Source organism: Myotis daubentonii, chromosome 7 (assembly GCF_963259705.1).
Source record: "Myotis daubentonii chromosome 7, mMyoDau2.1, whole genome shotgun sequence".
NCBI lineage: Eukaryota > Metazoa > Chordata > Mammalia > Chiroptera > Vespertilionidae > Myotis > Myotis daubentonii.
Window position 1 is genome coordinate 34146846 of NC_081846.1, and position 21230 is coordinate 34168075.

General features: G+C 52.2%; 1 protein-coding gene across 9 annotated transcripts in view; it reads left to right on the forward strand.

Annotated features, from left to right (window-relative positions):
- The window catches only part of AGAP1 (ArfGAP with GTPase domain, ankyrin repeat and PH domain 1), a 409239-nt gene that overhangs the window by 132029 nt on the left and 255980 nt on the right, over positions 1 to 21230 (forward strand). For 5 of the 9 annotated variants that reach the window (XM_059703632.1, XM_059703634.1, XM_059703635.1 and 2 more), the window contains exons 2-3: positions 5993 to 6051; positions 12152 to 12239. In XM_059703632.1, the coding sequence (XP_059559615.1) occupies positions 5993 to 6051; positions 12152 to 12239 (147 nt within the window). Of the gene's footprint in view, positions 1 to 5992; positions 6052 to 12151; positions 12240 to 12923; positions 12936 to 21230 lie in introns of all 9 variants that reach the window. The other 4 variants (XM_059703631.1, XM_059703629.1, XM_059703626.1 and 1 more) reach the window with 1 other exon arrangement.

A 21230-nucleotide genomic window follows, 5' to 3' on the forward strand; every position in this document is an offset into this window, starting at 1 on the left:
TCTAGGGGGTGTAGGTTAGTAACAGTTGGGGATGAAAGGGGCCACATGCTGACCTGACAAGCTCAGGGGAGGCCTGCATGGTGGGCTTGCAAACTCAGAGACCTAAAGGAACCACAAAGGATGGTCTGAAATTAAACTTTAACTAAAAGCAGTTTGGGTGGGTAGTTACATCCTAGGCTGGTATCTTCACTGACAAGGTCAACCTTTACCTTAACTGAGCCTGTGTGTCTTTTTGCATCTATAATAACATTCTCTTGAAATGTCTGGTAACTTGTAACTTCCCTTTTTCTGGAGCCCCTGGGGCACAACCTAATGTGCTGGGCGCCAGGACAGGTACCACAAATTCCTTCATTATCATGTTACTTGTTCCTGCACCCACCTAAGTATGTGCCTATCATTTTACTTTTTATCCAATCCGAGGGGTTCCCCCCCCTCCCCCCCCTGCTTTGCTTTCTCCCGCCTCTCTATCGCCAAAGGATTTCATGTAACCCACCTGCGGTCCCTTCCTTTAATTGCAATGTATAAATACAGATGTAACCCGCCATTCTCCGGAGCATTATCTCAATTCGTTGAGATTCTGCTTCCTGGCATATGTTGACAGTTTGGCTCAAATAAACTCACAAAAATTCTTTACAGGTTTCAATGGTTTTTATGTTAACACAGTGTTTCCTGTCATCATTCCTCATGAAGCACCTTCCGGAGAAGTTGACACATTGGCACCCACCCAGCCCCGTGACTCCCAGATGGAGTGACGGGCCAGTGATGGTGAGGACGCAGAGCCCCCTGGACCTTCTGCCCCCGCTATGAGCAAGAGTGATCCCGGGTCCAAGGGCCACCCTGCCCCCGCACCCCTGCCAACCTCTCCGTCGGGCGATGTGGCCGGCATTCAGGGCCGTGGGAAAGAGTTAATCCTGATGGCTTGTTCTGCTGGATTCATTGTCCTCTCCTATCCTGCCATCTCATTATCAACAGCAATTGCACTGTGAATTAAAAACATTACTGACTGTTTGCAATCCTTATGGAGCTAATACTTTCTGTCGGATGCAATTACATCCATCACAGGACTGACAGGAGGTCAGTGTATGACCGAAGAGCCAAGTTTCTCTCCTGTTTTCATCAGTGTTTATTGGAACCAGGAGAATTTTTCTTGCTTATTTCAGCTTTGGCTTAACTTTCACAAATAAGGTGGTTGCCTCCGCCAGCATCTAAGCTGCACTGTGGAGGTTACGTTTTACTGTTACGTTTTACGTTTTACTCAGCCCAGAAGGAAAAACAGTGTCTGTCCACTGTCTCATCTCACAGCGACGGCTTTGAATCTAACCTGGCGATTTGTTCTCTCTGGCAATTTCGGACTCGTACCTTTTCCTAAAATATCCTCACTTCAACATTTTTACTTTCAAAATCTTTGCACTTTCGTTTCAGCTGTTACAGTATTTTAAAGAACCCTTCAAGTCCTGGGCCTCGGGCTGTAGGAGGCATCTCTTTATTGGAAGGAGGAAAGGAACGTTTTCTTCCTCTCCATGCTCATTCCCCAATCCTCTACCTACTTTCCTTATCCTCAGACACGAATCTTTTTTTTTTTTTTTAAATTTACCTTTATTGTTGAAAGTATTACAGATATTTCCCTTTGTGGTCCCCCCCCCCCCCCATTGACTTCCTCCACCCCGCCTCCACCCGTCCCAGGCTTCACCACACTAGTGTCTGTGTCCCTGGGCTATGCCTGTAAGTTCCCTGGTTAATCTCTCCCCACCCCAGATAGGACTCTTTTAAGCCTTTACTTACACACCTGGCACCACAGTGGTCTCGGAGCGTTCTGGAAGCAGGCTTGTTACGAAGCGTTTAGCATTCAGGAACACTGGGAGGACAATGTAGGGTAAAGGGGGCACCGGTCCTCTGAGAAGGTAAAAGCTTGCAGATGGATCCCCAGAGCGCCTCCTGGCTGGCGACATTTCCCTTGGGGGCTCCTCTGGAGACAAGAGAAAGGATCCGGGCAGACACTGGTCGGGTTGGGAAGGATTCTGAGCCGCATCAGGCCTCCGGCAATATGCTTGGGGCACTCAGCCAGGGCATGGCTCGTCTGCGGCAGTGATTTGGGGGGGGTCTTGGTGGCCTGGTGCATGTCACCCTGTACTTGGGGGGCCTTATGAAATGGGGGGGGAGGGAGGTGGTTATCAGGGAATGTGGGGGTGGGAAACTGTCTTGTTTGTGGTCTTTGAGCCCACTGAACTTCCGGGGAAGCCTGAAACGAATCTGGTCTCCCAGGGCTGTGTGCATTATTTCCATTTTCAAGGATTCGAGGGTTTTCAAGTTAGAAATTAAATCATACCGTGGAAAACAGTGCAGCGGGCATCTGCTGAGCCCTGCGTTGGACAGTCACCGAGTGTCGTGCATGAACCAGTGTGCAGGGTGGCACCAGCTCTTTCCTGCTGCCTTCAAATGGACTTTATTTCATTACGGACCTGCCCTTCCTCCCTCCGCACAGACACGCCCGGGGTCGCTGTGGGAGGCCCGGTCCACAGGCCCCGTTTCCTGTGGACGGGCTTGGTTTTCCCATCATGGTTCTCATTTATAGTTTGGGTTTACGAGTGCTTTAAACTAAAAATAAACGCTCCTTCACTTTTCTGTTGCTAAAAAGAATTTTTTAAAAATCCTTGTGAAATGTAGGGTTTCACATAAACGTCTCAGTCCCTGAGATAACATGTTTTTAAAATTTCACCTGCAATTTCAGGTTCTCTTTTTGACACTGGTGTGTAATTTCCTGGGGTTTGTCGAACCTGTATTTGTGGTCACTGGAGCCCAATGGATGGAGTGGGAGGGGAGCCAGTGAAGTTGCTCCCGCCGTGGCCACACGTTCAGCTCTGGTTGGTAACTTGGAAGGAGAGATGAGAGTCCATAGCTCTGCTGGGAGGCGGGCTCATTCCGTCTACAGTGTGCTAGTGTCTAGGAACTAGGTGATTTAAAAAATATATATTTTTATTGATTTCAAAGAGAGGGGGACAGAGAGATAGAAACATCAATGATGAGAGAGGTTCATTTATCAGCTGCCTCCTGCACGCCCCACACTGGGGATCAAGCCTGCAACCCAGGCATGTGCCCTACCAAGAATTGAACCGTGACCTGCTGGTTCATAGCTCGATGCTCAAAACACCAGGCGGCATTAGGTGATTAATCCGTGATCCCTGGTGGCAACGAGGAGCTAATTAAGCAGTTGGGGTTTGGAATGTGTCTCCCCTCATCCCAGGCCACATTGTGCTTCTGTTCTTTGGCCCAAGGAGGTTTTACAAGCAGAAACATTGCTGGCTTTCAAATCGGGGGGCATATTTTGTGTGCAGTTTAATGACGGCCTGACATTTCCTGGTTAAATTTGCGGTTCTGCATAACAAACATTTTGGAAAACAGACCTAGAGCTGAGCCCCTCAGTTAGTGTTATTAGCAAGCAGAGGATAAGGGGACTCTGTAGTCTGGTTGGGTTGGGAGATGCAACTTCTCCGGGGAGTTGATGTGAAAATAAACAACGGGGCGGCCTTGTTTTTGGTTGTCTTTCCCTCACTTCGCCGGCAGCTCGCTGCCGCAGATGGGCAAGGTCTGTCCTCTCATCTGTCAGTGTCAGTGGGTAATTGCATTCCTTGGGGTCCAGAGTCTTGTCCTTGTCATTGGGAGGTGGCGGGGGCCGGGGGTCAGAGGTGGTCCTGGAAGGGGAGGCTGGGAAAAAGCAGCTGTGTGTTTGGAGATGAGCTTTTATCTGAAACCAGCTTGAATCCTTTGTAGCCGCATCTTTTGAAAAAATAGGGAGAGACTTGGGGACGTCTGCAGGCCAATACCTAAACCGCTTTCCTGAGACCCACCAAGGGTCCAGTCTGCATGTCCTCTAGGGACAGTCCCGTCTGTTCAGAGACCGACTGTGCTGTGATTCAGGGGTGCACCGAGGGACCCCCTAGCCCGCCAGGGGTGGGGCCAGCAGGGCGGGCAGCTTCAGAACCTGGCTCCTGTGTGGCTGACATGTGGACAGTGGCTCCCAGCCCCTCCCCCCTTGCCCATGCCCTGCCGTCCGCAGACCCAGCGTGGTGGCCGGCCCTGGTCCTAGGCAACCGGAAGCTGGTTGGCGCAGGTGCAGGGCTGTCTTGGCCTCCACACAGGTCTGAGGCTGTAAGCGAGGGGGACACAGACGGCAGCAAATGGGGAGGCGTGCTGGTTGTGGTAAACATAATCTTCTGGTGGTGTGTGTCGTGACGGAAAGTGTTTTTTTCAGTGTGATCAGCGATGTTCGCTAGTAAGGAGGGTGTTGGTTACCATTTGCCAGGCACCGGCTGGTCTGCCCCCTGCTGGCACCATCCACGTTCATCCACCTGCAGGTGATGTCTTATCGGTGGCACTTCAGGGTGGTGCCCGGAGGCCCAGAGAGTGGTGGCCAGGCGCACAGCTTCCCGTGCACCTGGGGGTCACCCCAGCGTGTTCGCCTCAAGGGGACAGGAGCGGCCCTCATTTACATCTTGCCTTTAGAGCTGCAGGGGCACCTCTGCCCACCTGCTCTGCCAGCTGGCCTGCGTGCGGTTCCCGGAGAGCCCAGCACGTGATACTGAGCACTCATCTCCACTCCTTTCAGCCAGGGATTGCAGGTTAATTGGGTGTCTTGCATCTTCTCCAGCTGCTTTGGCCTCCCGGCACCCACCGGCCACCCTTCCCTCCTTCCCCCTGAGCGCCGGCCGCCCTCCCTCCGCCTTTGCAGGGCCAGGTGTCGGCTCTGTGGCATGGCCACCCACCCATTTTCGTGTCCCCATGGATTGTGTTCGCCGTGCTCCCTCGGAGTGCGCTTCCTGTCCTTCCTCGCAGACCCCAGCGGGTCGCGCGGCTCTGCCATTGGCCCCACGCCGCATCCCTTTCATGGGAGCTCACCCATCTCTCTGAAACTGGGACACGGGCATTTGTGAGCCAGAGTGATGAGATTTCTGAATTTGTGGGAAATACGCAGAAAGCGGGTCCCCTTTGGAAGGAGAGGGCCAGAGCTGCGGCCAGCTCTGCTCCTCGCCCACAGGGTATGGGGGTGCCATGGCTCTCACTGAGGAGAAGTGGCTCCTGTGGGTGTGGGAGATCAGGTCATAGGGGTCACCTGTGCTGCATGGGCCTCCCTGACCTGTGCACGGGGGCGAGAGGCAGAGACGGCTGGCACAGGAGGCCCCCCGAGGGTGCTAAGGGTATGGCTGTGCTGAGGGCCACGGTGGCTGGGGACTCGTCTTTCTGACATCCTCAGGGGTCTTTCTGACATCCTCAGGGGTATTCCTGAGAAACGGGACTTCAGCAGAGAGTCTTCTACACTGTGAAATGTTACATTGTTAACATCCAGTCATCATCCTAGTCTATGCAGTGGCTCTCAACCTTCTGGCCCTTTAAATACAGTTCCTTATGTTGTGACCCAACCATAAAATTATTTGCGTTGCTACTTCATAACTGTAATGTTGCTACTGTTATGAATCGTAATGTAAATATCTGATATGCAGGATGGTCTTAGGCGACCCCTGTGAAACCGCCAAAGGGGTCGCGACCCACAGGTTGAGATCCGCTGTTCTGTAGCATGGTTTTTGGGATTTCAGACAAGGGACTTTGAGTAAAAAACCAAAGGGCCCGAAAGTTGGCTGACTGGCTACAGGGTCCGTTCCGGGCAGCCAGGTGCCTCCTGCGTCTCCACTCCAGTGAATGCGCACAGTTGGGGCGTCCTGGATGGGGCAGGGCCTATGGGCTGGGCAGGAGCCCGTGAGGTGAGGGAAGTGGAAGCCACAGAGCCCTGGAGTCATGGGCAGAGTGGGTTTAGGGGGGCAGAGCGTAGACTTGGAATCGGAGCTGCCGTGTCTACTCGGCAGGTCACAGTCCTGCACGGAGGTGCCATCAGGAGCTCTGTCTGCCTGGGCGTGTCCTGGTCTGAAACCTGGCGCATCGGGGCGTTCTGACCTTGCATTCAGTGTCCTGTGCCTCACTCTGTCACCCTCCTGTTTTGCAGATGCCTTTGTGAACAGCCAGGAATGGACGTTGAGTCGATCTGTCCCGGAGCTCAAAGTGGTGAGTGCGTCCCGGGCCTTGGCAGTGGTCTGTGCTCACCTGCAGGAGGGGGCTCCGCGGCAGGCGGTGACCTGATCACACCCAGGCCTGCATCCCTGGGGCCTGCTTGTCCCTGGGCCCAGAGTGGAGCTTGCCTCTGGGTGTGTCCCTAGAAGGGCCAGGTGTAGCTGGCAGTTTGGGGGTGGAGCCCTGAGTGCCTGTGAGGCCGAGATGAACAAACAGCCAGAGCAGCCTGTGTGCACAGGCCAGGTCCCTCCATCATCTGCTCTTGTTTGTGTGTTTATGTGTGTGTGTGTGTTTCTCTCTCTCTCTCTCTCTCTCTCTCTCTCTCTCTCTCTCTCTCTCTCACACACACACACACACACACACACACACACACATATGGCTTTATTTATCCTTTGTTGGATGTCATGGAAAATTTCTAGAACGATTCATGAAGCTTTGGAATTCATCATTTAAAAAATGTGACTGTTACTACATTGCAAAGTAGTGGCATAAAATTAAAAGAAGAATTTTGTTTTTAGTACAAACTCTATTATTTCAGTGACATTAGTTAAAGCTTACAATTGGCTTATGAAACATGACCTGGGTCTCTTGCAGCCACACCTTTGAGCCAGAGCCGCCTCCCCACTTCCATTTAGGGTGAAGGAAGGGACAGACTTTATCTTGAAGTGTGATGTTCTTTGTTATGAAATAACTGGCTTTGGGGGGATGTACCTGTGTGTGTGTATAGTTTGTACACACATGTATATATGTTTGTATATATGTGTGTATATGCATATATGCATATTTATGTGTGTGTAAGTGTACCCACTTAGGTATGTATTTATATGTATGGTGTGTGTATATGTGTGCACATATGTTCCTATATTGCCCTGGTCCATGTGGCTCAGAGGTTAGAGCAGGGGTGGGCAAACTTTTTGACTCGAGGGCCACAATGGGTTCTTAAACTGGACCGGAGGGCTGGAACAAAAGCATGGATGGAGTGTTTGTGTGAACTAATATAAATTCAAAGTAAACATCATTACATAAAAGGGTACAGTCTTTTTTTTTTTTTTAGTTTTATTCATTTCAAACGGGCCGGATCCGGCCTGCGGGCCATAGTTTGCCCACGGCTGGGTTAGAGTGTTGGCCTGCTCACTGGAGGGTCACAGGTTTGATTCCAGTCAAGGGCTTATACCTGGGTTGCAGATTTGATCCCCAGCCCCAGTCAGGGCATGTGAGGGAGGCAATCTATCTATGTGTCTCTCTCATATCGATGTTTCTCTCTCTTCCTCCCTGCCACTCGCTCTAAAAATCAATGGGAAAAAAATATCCTCAGGTAATGATTAACAAAATATATGTGGGTGTATGTACGTGCATGTGCATATGTGTGTATGCATATATATGTATGTATACAGGATGTCCCAAAAATGTATGCACACTTTGAATAATTATAAAGGCAGTAGTTATTAAAATACATTTAATTTCAAAGTGTAATAGAAATCAGTTATTAAAGTGTGAATACATTTTTTGGGACACCCTGTATATGTGTATTTATGTGTGTGTTTATATGCATGGCATGTGTATGTATGTACATGCATGTACGCATATGTCTGTGTATTCGTGTACGTATATATGTATGTGTAATGTATGTGTGTATGCATGTCCGTCTGTCCCTGTGTGTGTGTGTGTGTACACACATATATATATACCTCTGCAGTGATGGGCTCTGACCATAACGTGGGAGCATGTAAGCTCTCCCACTCAGCACACACTGATGAAGCCTGCCTCAGTTCTCCCCGGTCCCCATTTGTTAGTAGCTGCAGGCTGTCTGCCCAGTGACCCCAACGCCCTTGGACACCTTCCACTGGTTGGACATTCAGAGGGGCAGGACCCTTGGGTTTCTCACTTCTGAGATGAGATTGCGCAACACGGGACACCCAGATTGTGGAGAGAGTGTATATGACTTTGAGTATGACTTTCATCATCAGGACAAGCAAGGAGGACGTGTGGGAGGGCACCTGAAATTGGGAGGCAGGGTTACCGTGTCCCCCGTCCCCGCTGCCCTCGCTGTGTGTCAGCCCGGCCCATCGCCTTGCCTCGCGCTCCCACCAGAGCTTGGCCTTCTCTGGGGCACCTGCCAGCGGGTTTCTTCCCTTGCGGGAGACAAAGGGTCTGTGAGTCATGCCTGTTTTGGAAGCACGGGTTCCACAGGACTGACCTGGGAACAGCCACTCCTCCTGCCTCTGTTCTGAGACCCCCGGACCTGGCATGGTCAGGAAACACCTGTCAGTCGAATGCCACACAGTTGGCATGATGGTCACAGGAGCTTTTCAGAAGGTTGGCCAGTTTCCCGTACACCCTCAGGAAACCACATGCTGTGTCGGTCCTGCCATGGGAGTGAGACTCGGGGATGGGGTCTCCATGACAACGTGACTGCACTGTAAAACCCTTCCTCTGTGCAGGCCTTTGTGAGTGCTTCCTATACCGTCTCATTTAACCCTGACCACCCCCATCCCACAGGTGGGGAGACTGAGGCTCGAAGGAGCCAGTTAGTAAGGGCGGAGCTGGGGTGTGAGCCGGGGACAGGTTCTGTCCTCACTTCCAGGGCGGCCGCTCCTGGCCCCTGGCCCCTGGCCCCATGTGACTGTGGAGCACTTGAAGTGTGGCTCGTGCAGCTGAGGAGCTGGATTTGAAATTTTATTTGTCTAAATTGTAGTAATTACAGACTGACTGTATTCGCCGAGTGTCAGACCCCCTGCCATAGCCCCGGTTTTGAGAGTTAAAGGTGTCGGGGTTCTGCCAGCCCATAGTAAGGCTGCTTATAGCACAGATGTGTTTTCTGCCAGTTGAACAGCACGCAAACATCTGCAATCAGTGGCCAGGGGTGCAGGAGGTGTGGCATCAAGGGGAGCATGGACTCCTGTTCTCCACAAGTAACTACCTGAAGGTTTGTTTGAATTCTCCGAAGGCTTGACTCCATCCTGGATAAGGAATGTGAGTGGTTCTGCAGGTCCTTTGGGGAGGTTCTTTTCCTCCTGCCCCTGACCCCCGTGGAAGGCTGGCTCTGCTCCGGGCGGGCGCCCCCTGGTGGAGGCCGCAGGCAGTTTGTCCTCTTAGGCCTCCAGGGCAGATCCCTTCTGTGCTAAGGAGTTGCAGCATCTACAGAAAGTGCTCCATTGTTCGGAGGCAGCCTCTGTGTCCACAGGGCTGCAATTGTCTCCTGCCTAGTCCAGCACCACAAGGCAGGTGGCCCCTTAGGTCAGCGCCTTCGGGACCCCTGGCTCTGTCTCACAAACAGAATTAAGTGACATCATAGCCAGCCTCAGATGGACTCTTTATGTAACATTTTGCAATCCATCTTCTGGAGTCTCAGAGAAAACAGCTCAGTGTTTGCTCTGTTTTCAAGAGTGGTAGTGCCATGCTGTGTCCTGAGGTTGTGTTAGGGTTAGATGATCAATGGCGGTTGCACCAGTGGGTCACTGCATGCCAGGCGCAGGCTCGGTGCTCTTGTCCGGGCAGAAAGAGTGAAGCCAGCGTAGCTGTCTTGCCTGTAGAGGGGCATGTTCATCAGCCTCTAGTCACGTCTGACTTCTGTGTTTTCGTTGAATTCCCAACTGGGATTTTTACTAAGAGCCTAGATTTCCTTTTCAGCAAACCACATGGTTAGCAGGTGAGGGGTGGAGTTTGGGAGGCAGGGAGGTCAGTGCGGGGAGAGACGGCGCTCTCGTTCCCTCATGAACTGGCGATGTGGAGCGCAGCTCCCTGAGGGTTCGTGGCCCTGCCCCAGGACGAAGGGCCGGGGTGACCACCCCAGCCACCTCACGCCAGCAGGTCTGTCATTGCCGGGACACTGTCCCGTGCTGCCTTGTCCGTCCCGTCCCCCCCTCCCCCCACGGAGCCTGCAGGCCCAGGCTGGCTGCCTGCGTTCTCTCCTGTTGTACTTGCAGCGGCTCCCGGGCCCAGTGCAGCGGAACGAGCATTGTCCTTCGCTCTTCTTTTCCTTCCCACAGCCGGCTGCTGGTTTCTGCCAGTGTTTCAGGTTAGAATAATGCTCTGGGTGGCGAATGTAGGTCTATGAGATGGCCGTTCACATCAGTAACACCCACGCCCCCCAGGACTGACTGGTTTGTTCCTCCTGATGGGTCACTCAGTTCTTGGCATGTTGTGGGCACATAGGAAGGAAGGGCCGTTGCCACGCGCAGAAGGCACCGGGTTACACGGTGTTTGATTCTGAGCGTTTTCCTCCTCGGGAAAGAGGCACTCTAATCTTAATTAAAAATTTAATTCTGTGGCACGCTGTTTTGGATTTTCTCAGCATGAAGCTGACAAACAGCAGGTGCCCTTGAGCAAAAGAATAATTAATAGGTAGAAATTCACGGATTATAGAGGCCTCAGGTGAAAGGAAGACATCAGAAACCAGGAAGGAGACAGCTTTATTTAGGATCTTCTGCGAAGTCTGGCTTTCAGCCGCAGCAAAAGAGCAGCTCATGTGTACTCACTAGTGTTGGGTCACTCATTCACTCATTCATTCACTTATTCACTCATTCAACCAGTGTTGCTGGGAGGCAGAGAACCAGGACAAAGGAGACACAGTCCTGCCCTTAGGGAGTTGTCAGTCCCGGGGAGTCAGACCTCATACTGATGCTGGGAAAATAAAGAGGGGGGTCCACGAAGCATGTGAGGAGGCACCACAGAGCGTGGAGGAGCCCTGCTCCTTGAGGCTGTGGCTCTAGGAAGGCTTTCCGGAGGAGGTGACATCGGAACTGCTTGCTGACCAGAGCAGCAGGAGTCTTTCGGGCATTGGCGGATGTGGGAAGGTCTAGGTGTCTGGGGGTGCAGTTTGGGAGCTGGGGAAGGTGAGAAACTAAAGGGCTGTACCTGGGGAGAGCTGGATGGGTAATAGGATACAGAAAGGTCAGATTTTAACTTATTTTTCAGTTTCATGCCAAGTGTGTTTTCTCCTGTGTTTGTTCTTCTAGTTATTGGCTTCATCAGCTGTTTATCCAACCAGCCATTCTCTTTTCCTTCCATCTGTCTTTCCTTTCTTCCACCCACCCATCTGTGCACCCATCCAGCTGTCCTACTCTCCCTCCCTTGGCATGTCGTGTCCCTCCATCCGTCTCTTTATCCCTTTCTTCCTCCCTCCATCCCTCTCTTCATCCATCCTCCATCCATCCCATATTTACCAGGCACTTTGTTGGGGCCAGAAACTGGTAAGTGTAGGGATGTGGAGTTGGTGTCCTTGCCAGGACCCAGAGACATAGTTCTTGGTCTTCGGGGATCTCAGTGTAGGGGGGACCTAGCCACGAACATCCCCAGCAGTCACAGCGTGCAGAGGAGGAGCAGGAAGACCATCCCAAACTGGTCAGGTGGAGAAGGGCGGGAGTGCCACAGACCTGCTGCTGGCCTGTGTGTCTGCAGACAGGGTGTGCAAGCTTTCAGAGGGAGACGGTTTGCTGCTGCTCCTGGAGTGTGGGCTCTGGCCTGCAGGCAGTGGGCAGTGGGTCCCAGGCTTGTGAAATTAGTAACACCCGCGCTGCAGCCGCACCCGTGTTCCAGAGAAGCAGGCTTGCTCTTGTCTTCTGCCTGGTACCAGCCTTGTCCCTCCACCTCCCACCCCTGCCCCCACATTGTCATTAACTCATGTGGCTCATTTGGACCCAGCTCCAAACTCCTACCCCCAAATTGGGTGCAGGTAACCATGCACCAGAATGTCCTCCTTATCCCCGTATGCTCTGCGTGCCACCATGGCCCACAGTGTTCCTCACTCAGCATTCCTGGCTCAGACTCGGAGGGTTCACAGTTCACGACGCCCTGACTCACACCCTTTCCTGGTGGACCCACCGCGCGTGGTGTTTAGGAGAGCGCCTCAGCCGCAGGTGTGGGGTGGTGTCCACGCTCTTAGGGCTGGCGAGGAGCTGAGAAGGGGGATGCTGACGAGGGAGCCCAGTCCCTCTCCTCCAGCAGGAAGGTCCCTGAGCCCATTTCTGCCCTTCCAGCCGGTGCCCGGTGTGGTCATGTGTAGACGCACTGCACGTTTTAACTCCCTCCGCTTGTAGATTGCGGAACCGACTGACGCCCTGGTCCTTAATGATCGTCCGTTGCTTTGTTCCAGGGAATCGTGGGCAATCTGGCCAGCGGCAAGTCGGCCCTGGTGCACCGCTACCTGACCGGCACCTACGTCCAGGAAGAGTCTCCCGAAGGTACGCGGCCTGCAGGCAGGCTCACGCTTAGGAGAGCTTAGCTTTTACATTTCCTGTAGCATATCCTAAATCATTACTTCCATGTATCACATGCCAAGAAGGTAATAGCGCACCAAGCAGTAGAAATCCTTAGGTAGATTGTTTCTTCTCCAGTATTGGTCGCTGACCGATCGTATTCTCTGTGGCATTCGGAGCAAGAGTAGAACCATGAAATACTCTTGAATTGATTTCTTCCCAATAGTCCTGACCTTTCTAAATGTCAGTCCAGTCTTACTCTCTTAAACACTGCTTGGCCGTTTCTCCGGCCGGGATGTTGAGTTTATCCACACCGTGTACGTCCTGTGACGTAGTCGTAGATATGAGACGTTCAGATGCCTACCACCACCTGTTGGAATATGTTCCCCCTTTATAGAGTGTGATAAACATGTAATGGTCATTTTGCATGAGAATAAGATGTTTTATTCGCCATTAGGCCTTTACTTCTCCAGATAACATATCCATATTTTCTGCTGTAAATAAAATGCCGATAGGAACCCAGCAGCCCCTGTGTCCCTAATCCAGGCCTAGTTCACAGGCAGTTTTTCTAAATTATATTTTCTCTCCGTATAACCTTGTAAAATCCAACTCTGAGACACTGAATTTCTGGTTCCTTCTTTTTCTTACTGGCTGTTCCATTCTTTGCAGATATGGATGCAGGTAACTATGCCCTTTCTTCATGGTAGCGCTTGTCTTGTTTGGAGAGAGGAGAGGCGGCTGTGTCCTGTAGCGTTCCCTCCCCTCCTCGTCCTGTGCTCCATCCTGTTGCCTTTGATTTTGCCTTTTCTTTAAGTTGAACATTTCACCCTGTTGCGTCCCTTAGATGTGTTTTTAGCAGTAGTCTAGCTTCCTATGTTTCCTGTAACACCTGTTCCGTGTCTAACTCCTGTCCTGGGGCCTGTGGAACCTTTGGATAGTGTGGAGGGATGGGTCCTGTGGCCATCTTCGCTTGGGGCTCGGCCATTAATTTGCGGAACTTTATAAACACATAAAAGCCTTGTGGTGGTCTCCATGGAGAGGCCGATTTTCTGTGTGACCCAGACAGAGGATGATTTAGAAAGACCGGAGGTGAACTCGAAGGCTTGAAAGTGGGAATCCGTGCGCAGACACATGGCCCCTGGTGGAAAGTGTGTGCAGATGCATGGTTTAGAGAGGCGAGGGAGGCGAGAGCTTAGGGAGGCTTTCTCACTCCTGGGCTCTGCACCTGGTCGGGCTGCTGTGTTTGTTCCTTTGTGTCTGAGCGTGGCTTTGATTTTCCTAGACTGAGGTTTGCTGGTTCCTCAGGTGTAGCTACTGTATAGGTTGCTGACCCCAGCCGCTCAGTGTCTGGGTGACCTGATAGCAGGTGGAGTGATCCCCTCTCCAGGTAAAGCTGCCTGCACCGCCCACCACACCCTCAGGCACTCCGATGCGAGCCCTGCCCCTGGGGATGCGCTGGCTGCTCTCCTTAGGCGCGGTGTCTGTCTGCCTGGCTGGTGCCGTGGCTGGTACCGGAGTCTCCGGCCCTCTCACTCAGGGATGCCTCTCCCTCCCCCTGTGTTGTCTTTGCTGTGGCTGCGTTCTTGTCCCTTTGCACGGTCACAGTTTGTTTTGTAACATTGGGGCCTGACTGTGCTGTCTTTGTAACTAGCCTTGTATTTTTATTAGCATGAAGGCATTTCTCTTGAATGTTCATTCATTAAAAGTAAAAATCGTACCAAAATTACGACCCCTAATAGCCCAGATTCTTCGGTTTTTCAAGTAACACGTTTTACTCTACTGAATTTCCTGGTATCGCATACAGTTTCCTAAACACAGTTTTAAAGGGTAGAACTGCGTGCGTTTGTACACGAAAGGACGCTCTTTCCTCAGCTGCACAGTGGAAACATCTCCCCCCTCAGGCCCGCGCCCGAGGCCCCTGCGTCAGGAGGAGGACAGTCCACGGTCTTCTCCCTGCACCTCAGGAGCTCACCCGGGCACCTCTCACTGATTGACCCCAGGTCAAGGGTGTGGGGGTGCTGGGAGCTTGGAGCAGCACCCAGCCAGGTGCACCCAGTGGACGTGCATCAGGGCCTCTGGGTGCTGTCTTGCTGGAAGCCCCTTAGCCCCTGAACCCGTTTCTCAGAGCCTGGCCACCTGCGCCTGCCTGAACCAGGCAGGTGGCCGTGTCTACACAGACCAGGAAACTGAGTCCCACATCCCATCCATGTGCCCCCAGCGGGTCTCCACATGGCAGCAGGAAGGGACCGTGGTTGTCTCAGAAAGAAAACGACAGAAAAGCCTTGATTCTCCCTGTCTTACCGTGGAAGCTCTTCCTCACAGCCGGGAGCCTGTGACTGCAAAGTGGTTGCCATTCTTGTTGAGGGCATTCCTGTCGCTCAGAGCCCGTGCGTGCTTTACTGGGAAGCTGCGTGCGGAATGTTCTGGAGTTGGAACGGAAGTGTCTCTGCACAGGTTTATGGAGAGCATGGGAGCCGTGGCATCCCCTCCCGGGGGTGCAGGAGCTAGAAGCCGATTATGGCTCAGCCCCAGCTGTGAGTCGTGAGTCGTCAGCTCTGCCTGTGGAGACCAAGGGTCAGGTTAGCCACAGCTGATGGTGGTGTTGCGGGCACCAGGCCAAGGGGGTTGGACTTTGAGCTGGGAGACCTTTCCATTTCCTGGTGTTTTTACTACCTTCTAACGTATGCTCCTTCCTCTTACAACTGCCGGAGTGGTCACTTGCCTCCAGCCACACATGGGCAGCGACTTTAAATGAAAAACACGTTGCTGGTGGTGGGGCTGGGTGACCCGCCCGTCCACATAGCTCCTTGGAGCTCCCTGCGGCTTCTCACGTCTGCACAGGGCTGTTCTTTTGATTTAATTAACGTGTAAATGCCCTCTAGTGTTCCTCTGACCAAACCAGGGCCCTTTAGATTGCTGGGAGGGGTGGTGAGGGCCTTCCTGCTTCAGGGTTCTCGCTCTCGGAACCCTCTTGTGTGACCTTCCGACCTTCGCCGGAGCACACTTTCATCAGATCGAGTTTGGCGGGATCTCAGAGGGTAATATTTGCTGTATTTTAGTTGTGTGTGTTTGGTTGGTATTTTATTCCTGTGGCAAAGAGAGCTCATTCACACAATTTAGGTCATTTTAAAGACACAATTTAAATGACAACAGATTTAAATGTTATGTGTGTTTTTTAACTAGTGAATTAACAAGGCAAAAGTAGGTAACTCAGTAGGGAGCTTTTGATTCCTTGAATGTCATCCAGAGTAAAGTTTTTGTACAGGCAAGTATGTTTTTAATTGTGTGTGTGTGTGAGAGAGAGATATGCGGGTGGAGTCCTGGAGCTGCCACAAGTGACCACAAACTGGCCTAAAACAACAGGCTGTGTTCCCTCCCAGCGCCGGGGCCAGGAGTCTCGGTGGAGGTGGACAGGTTGGTCCTCCCGGGCTCTGAGGGGGAATCTGTTCCCTGCCTCTCTCCCCGCTTCTGCGGGTGGCCAGCGGCTGTTGGTGTCCTTGGTCTGTACACACGTCACTCCAGTCTCTGCCTCAGTCGCCAGGTGGCCTTGTCTCTGGTCCAAATGTCCCTCTTCTCACCAGGACTCCAGGACTGGAGGTAGGGCCACCCTCCTTTACTAGGACGTCATCTTAACTTGATCACCTCTGCAAAGACCCTGCTTCTAAATAAGGTCACATCAGGTGTTGGGGGTTTGGACTGGAACATAACTTTTTTGTGATAAAATTAAACCCACACCGTGTGTGTATCGTGCACATGCAGTGTTTCAACAAGCTGCTCTCACAGCTGTGAAGTTGCCCCGTTGCCTCTCGGTGGCCAGGCCTGCTGCGATCTCACTGCTGGCTTCTTGGAGGTCACACGCACTCCGTTCGTCTACTTGTGACCTTCACACCTCTGATGGGATTTCACAGCTGCCACTCACTCCTCGGCTATCAGTGCCTTGCTCATGGCTGCTAATTAGAATTGTGAGTGGCGTTTGGCGTGTAATCCGAGTTTCCGTCTCATGTGCTTAATATTCACCCTGTTACAGCGACCACCACTCGGCTTTTAACTCTCTCCCTTGAAGGAGGAAAGAAAGGCAGGCCGTTCAGTACTGTGTGGGAATTCGCACAAGGACCCGCCTGAGACACTTCCCCCGGCCGGCCAGGAGGCTGTGTCCTGTCCCGGGGACATCGCTCTCTGATTCCTTTTCTCTCAGAGCGGCTGATGCGGCCCAGCTCAGGGTTGCAGAGCCGCTTGGGTGGAAGGACCTGGAGCCCAGGAGGCAGAGCCCCAGCCGGTGCCTCCCGGGTGGTGGGGAAGGGAGAGGCCCACTGGCTCCCTGGTGGTTGAGTGGGAGGTTTGAAGGTTGGCAGTGACAAACTTAAGGATGTCCATAGAGCTTCCTTCCTGCGGCTCTGGAATTAACTGCTGGCAGCCACTTTTACAAGGAGCCTGAGCTATGAAGTGGGTGGCAGTGCCAGGATGAAGTCAGGCTGGTTGAGAAACTTCTTCATCAGGTCTGGAGCAAACCCTCCTCCAGGTGTGGGTGTGGCGGGCGTGGTAGGGGCCTGCCTGCCACGGAGGCCCGGGAGCCCCGGGAGCGAGGGTCAGCGGGGTCGCTGCTGCTGCGGCCACAGAAGGGCTTTGCTGAGGGGCTTTCGCCAGGTGCGACTGAGGAGCAGCTATCCCTGACATTCCCAGGTCCTTGTGAGCTGAACCCGGCAGGATTCCTTCCTGCAGTGAGTGGATCTTCAGCTTCTCATAGGCTCTCAAGCAACTCACATTTGTGAACAAAAATCTCCCTCCCGGGCCCTGGCAGCCCCAAATCTGTCTAGGCCAGAGGCCAGCAGGTTCCTGGCTGAGAGCCTGGGGATGGGTGACATGCCAGCGTGAAGGCTGTGATGGCACCTCCTCTCACCTCCAGGAGGGTGGTCCTTCATCGCACGGTGACCTGTGAGCTGTCTCTTTCATTCCAGTTCTTTCCAGCAGTGAGCGCACAGGTGAGGCAGCAACCTGGAGCTTCCTACCCCCACCCCGAACAGAAAACACTACCTTACAGCTGGGAATTTCAGCCCCGCACCACCCATATGACAAATATAACAGACTAAGAGTCCAAAGAGCGTAGGCAAAGAATGAAAGCTGGGTCTTTCATGCGGAGTGGAGTGGAGGGAGGAGAAGCCAGCCTCCTTCCCAGGTGGGAGGCGCCTGGGAAGTTCTCCCTGCAGAATCATTGGAGACAGTTAGAGGGAAACCCGAATGTCCGCTATTTGGGGAAAGTTTTAGGGGAAAATGAAATGTTAGATACTAAGACGAATGATTACTGTCGGGTAAGAAAAATGGTTGAATCAATAACAGAACCCCTCTCGTTCTGTAAAGGTTTTCCGATAGGAGCCCCCCAAGTCCTGGCGAGCAGTAACTGCATGGTGACATGTCCCCAAGGTCATTGCTGACCTGACATGACACACGCCAGTCGCTGTCATGACACAGGCGCCGGCTTGTCACTCACGAGAAGCTGGGCTGTGTCAGGGAGCTGGTCTGTGCCATGTCTGAGGTTTAAAAGGCCAGCGTGGAGCTGCCAGCCTCCCAGCTTCCGGGAGGCGGGTTCTGGTTTCCACAGCGTGTCCCTGACTCAGCCCATCCCACGTGCTCGTCTCTCAGTGAGTGTGTAACACACTTGCCAGTGCACGCTGGACGTTACTGCGATGACAGGCTCTGAAACACTTACTAGTGTGTAGCTATTTTCAAAATCCCGCGTCCTCTGGGGACACGCCCCTCGGAGGCGGCAGGGTTGTTTGGGAAGCCACACCCCTTTTCCTGGTGGACAGTGCAGTGTCTTCCTTTCGTTTTTTTCTTTTTCCCCATCTCCTTTCTTATTTTACTTAGATGTGGGTTAAATGAAGTCCCGGAGACCCTGGCCTGCTCAGGAAGTCCCCACGTCACCACAGACACAGCCCGAGTGGCACCACGGCAGCACATAGCAGTCACCACACATTAGGCACTCCTGTTAGTGTAGATTATAGAGTCACTTAAAAAAAAATCAGTGTAAGTTAAAAAAAAAAATTGGCAGAGGAAATGAAATCTGATCAGTTAAATTTTACAAACTAAAATGTTACCGATAAAATTTGTCCCCAGGGTGAAAATAACATGTGGTCCAACATTTCTTTTAAATGTCACCATACAAACTGTCTCCAAAATCTCAGTGTTAGTAAGTTACTGACTTGAGTATATTTGTCAAAGTAGAAAGAGTAAAATTCATTTAAAAAAATTTCTGGCACATTTGTAATTAAGATTTTTTATATTCTCTTAGGGAGGAATGAAAAAGGTTCTTGGTTCTTTTCAATGTAGCCCTCTCATTCCACTTGTCCTAAACCAGGGGTCCTCAAACTTTTTAAACGGGGCCAGTTCACTGTCCCTCAGACTGTTGGAGGGCCGGACTATAGTTTAAAAAAAAACTATGAACAAGTTCCTATGCACACTGCACATATCTTATTTTGAAGTAAAAAAAAACAAAACGGGAACAAATACAATATTTGTATTTGCATGTGGCCTGCGGGCCGTAGTTTGAGGACCCCTGTCCTAAACAACTAGGAAGCAATACATTTTGCAGGCATTCTTTCTATTTCATCATGGGCTGAGTCAGGAAGAAGAAAATTTTAGGCAAATGTTGAAAAGGTTTTCGTGGACGGGAATCTAACCTGTGAGGTAGGAGACCCAGTACCAGAGCCGGGCGACCTGAGGCCTGTTTGCACCTGAGGGAAGGATCGCGGCTGGTTGACCACATTTGATCAGATGCTAGAAGAATGCTCCTCCCACTGTTTATGGAAAAGGGAAATAGTACTAGAGTTTGAAACGCAAGGCAAATTTTCGTTCTTTGTTTTTGCATGGAAAAGTAAAGTTGAATGGTTAAAAAAAGTGAAATAAAGGACAGGCGGGTGAATTTCTTTATACTTCCCTACGCACAGGGATGAGTTGGGAGCTGGAGACAGTCAGCCCCCTGCTGGGCTGTGAGTGGAGTAAGGACAAGACGGGCCTGTGTTCTCGATGTCCCCCTCTGGGCACTGGGCCGCCACACGCAGGCTGTGGGCTCCGTGGCACCGTGCTCTGCTGTGCCGAAACGCTCAGGAGAGAGGCGGGCAGGCGGCAGCACGGGTGGACCTGGGCCTTCCCTGCTGCGAGCTGGCCCAGGGCCTCGGCCGGTGTCCCACGGATCTTCGTGGTCTGCCCAGGTGATCTGGGTGGTGATGGTGGCCACGGCATCAGCAGAGTGAGGAAAGTGGAGGTGACGGGGAAGAAATGCAAACTAGTGAAGGCTCGCTGTTATCACATCCATCTCTGTTGCTTGCAGAATGTTAATGATACGTTAATAGCTTTCAGTCCAATTAGCCAAAATGATAGAAGCAGAAATGTCAAACATCTGTGGCAGTGTTTACTCTAAGCTTTTTTCCCCCTCTTTGGAATAGGAAAATTCCGTCTGCTCCTTCCCCCCTTAAAGCAGAACGACAACACAGATGGGGCACCGATGCCTCTCTGTGCAGACGCCCTTCCATACAGGGCTCCGTGCAGCTCTGCCCGTCTACGCTGAGCTCCCGGGGGCTGGGAACCCAGCTGTTCCCTTAACTCCAGCCTCCCAAACCCCACGCTGGTTCCCAGGCCCAAGGCCAGGAATCGGGACAGTAACCTTAAAACTTCAGGGTAATTGGTTACGGTAGTTAGAAGGGACACCCTTGATTTAAGTCTTTCTAAAAGATGTTTCTACCCTTCCTGTGTGCTGGTCACAACACACGTGTGCCCGCAGCCCCTTCGTGGTCGGTATGTCCAGTTTGACCTCTCACCCACGTGGGGAAGAAATGAAGACTGTGGCTCACGTCGAAGGCGAGCTCAGGGCAGTTGTCAGGGAACCCCACGACCTGCCTTCGGGGGAAGCAGAAATGTGATGCACTGAGCGTGAGGTGGAGTTCAGACCAGGGCGCACTGTTCTCAGGGAGGCGAGCGAGTCGCTTCCGCTGTCAGTGCAGCACGGGGCGATCCAGCCCAGCGCCGCTCGGTTCTGTCCAGCACTTTGCCTGCTTACCCCGGTGACCTCCCCACGCCTTTGGCAGGAGCAGATCTAAGTGAAAGGGGCCTCCCTCGTCCCTCCTCATCGAGATGTCATCACCGGGACAGAGCCCTGTGCCTGCCCCTGCCTGCCTCGCTCCCCGCGCACCTGTATGCAGCTGTGTGCGCCAGACGTGTCACTGTCTTCTGGAGCGGAGGTCGGGGACACTTTCCAACATAAGCTTATCCCTGAAGGCACTTAATGGTAATGGTATGTGGCCTCAGAGCAGGTGGAACACCATTACGTAACGCTTATAGGGTGGGCCCTGGGCCAGGCTGCACCTTATGTGCTGGGAATACGAAGTTGGGTGAAAGAGCCTGCAGGAAGGTCACGAATTTGGGTTATAAAACAGGCAGTTGTCAGATCTGCCTTAAAAATGAAACTGGGTGTCGAGTCAGGTGGTGCCCTCTAAGACGGTGGTAGAAAGTGGTTGGTTGGCTGGGGTGAGACGCAGGGCTTGAGTGGAGGACCAGCCTGGTGCCCACTCCCTTTCCCCCGAGGCTTTCCCTCTGGTTCTGAGGTCGGCTGCAGAAAACGAATTTTAAGTTCTTTCACTCACCGGTGAGACCATGTTTCTCCAGCGCCCAGCTGCCACTGTTGGGTGAGCCCGCTGCAGTCTCAATTGACACGTTTATAACTTTTACTGGTCACATTCTCACTTCCTCACAGCCTGGGTGCTGAAGCTCCTGGCTGACTTCTATCTAATTACTGAACTTTTGGGTTCATGGCAAATGGGTATGAGTATTTCATTTTGGTTTTGTTGATGCACGTACTAGTATAATACCTGAAAAAATTATACAAGCCAATTGCAAGTGGCTGATGCTTGCGAGTGTAAAATATTGAAAAGATACACTGTATCTTGGGGGGAGGGTGGTGAAGAGGTGATTTTAAAATTGGAAGGG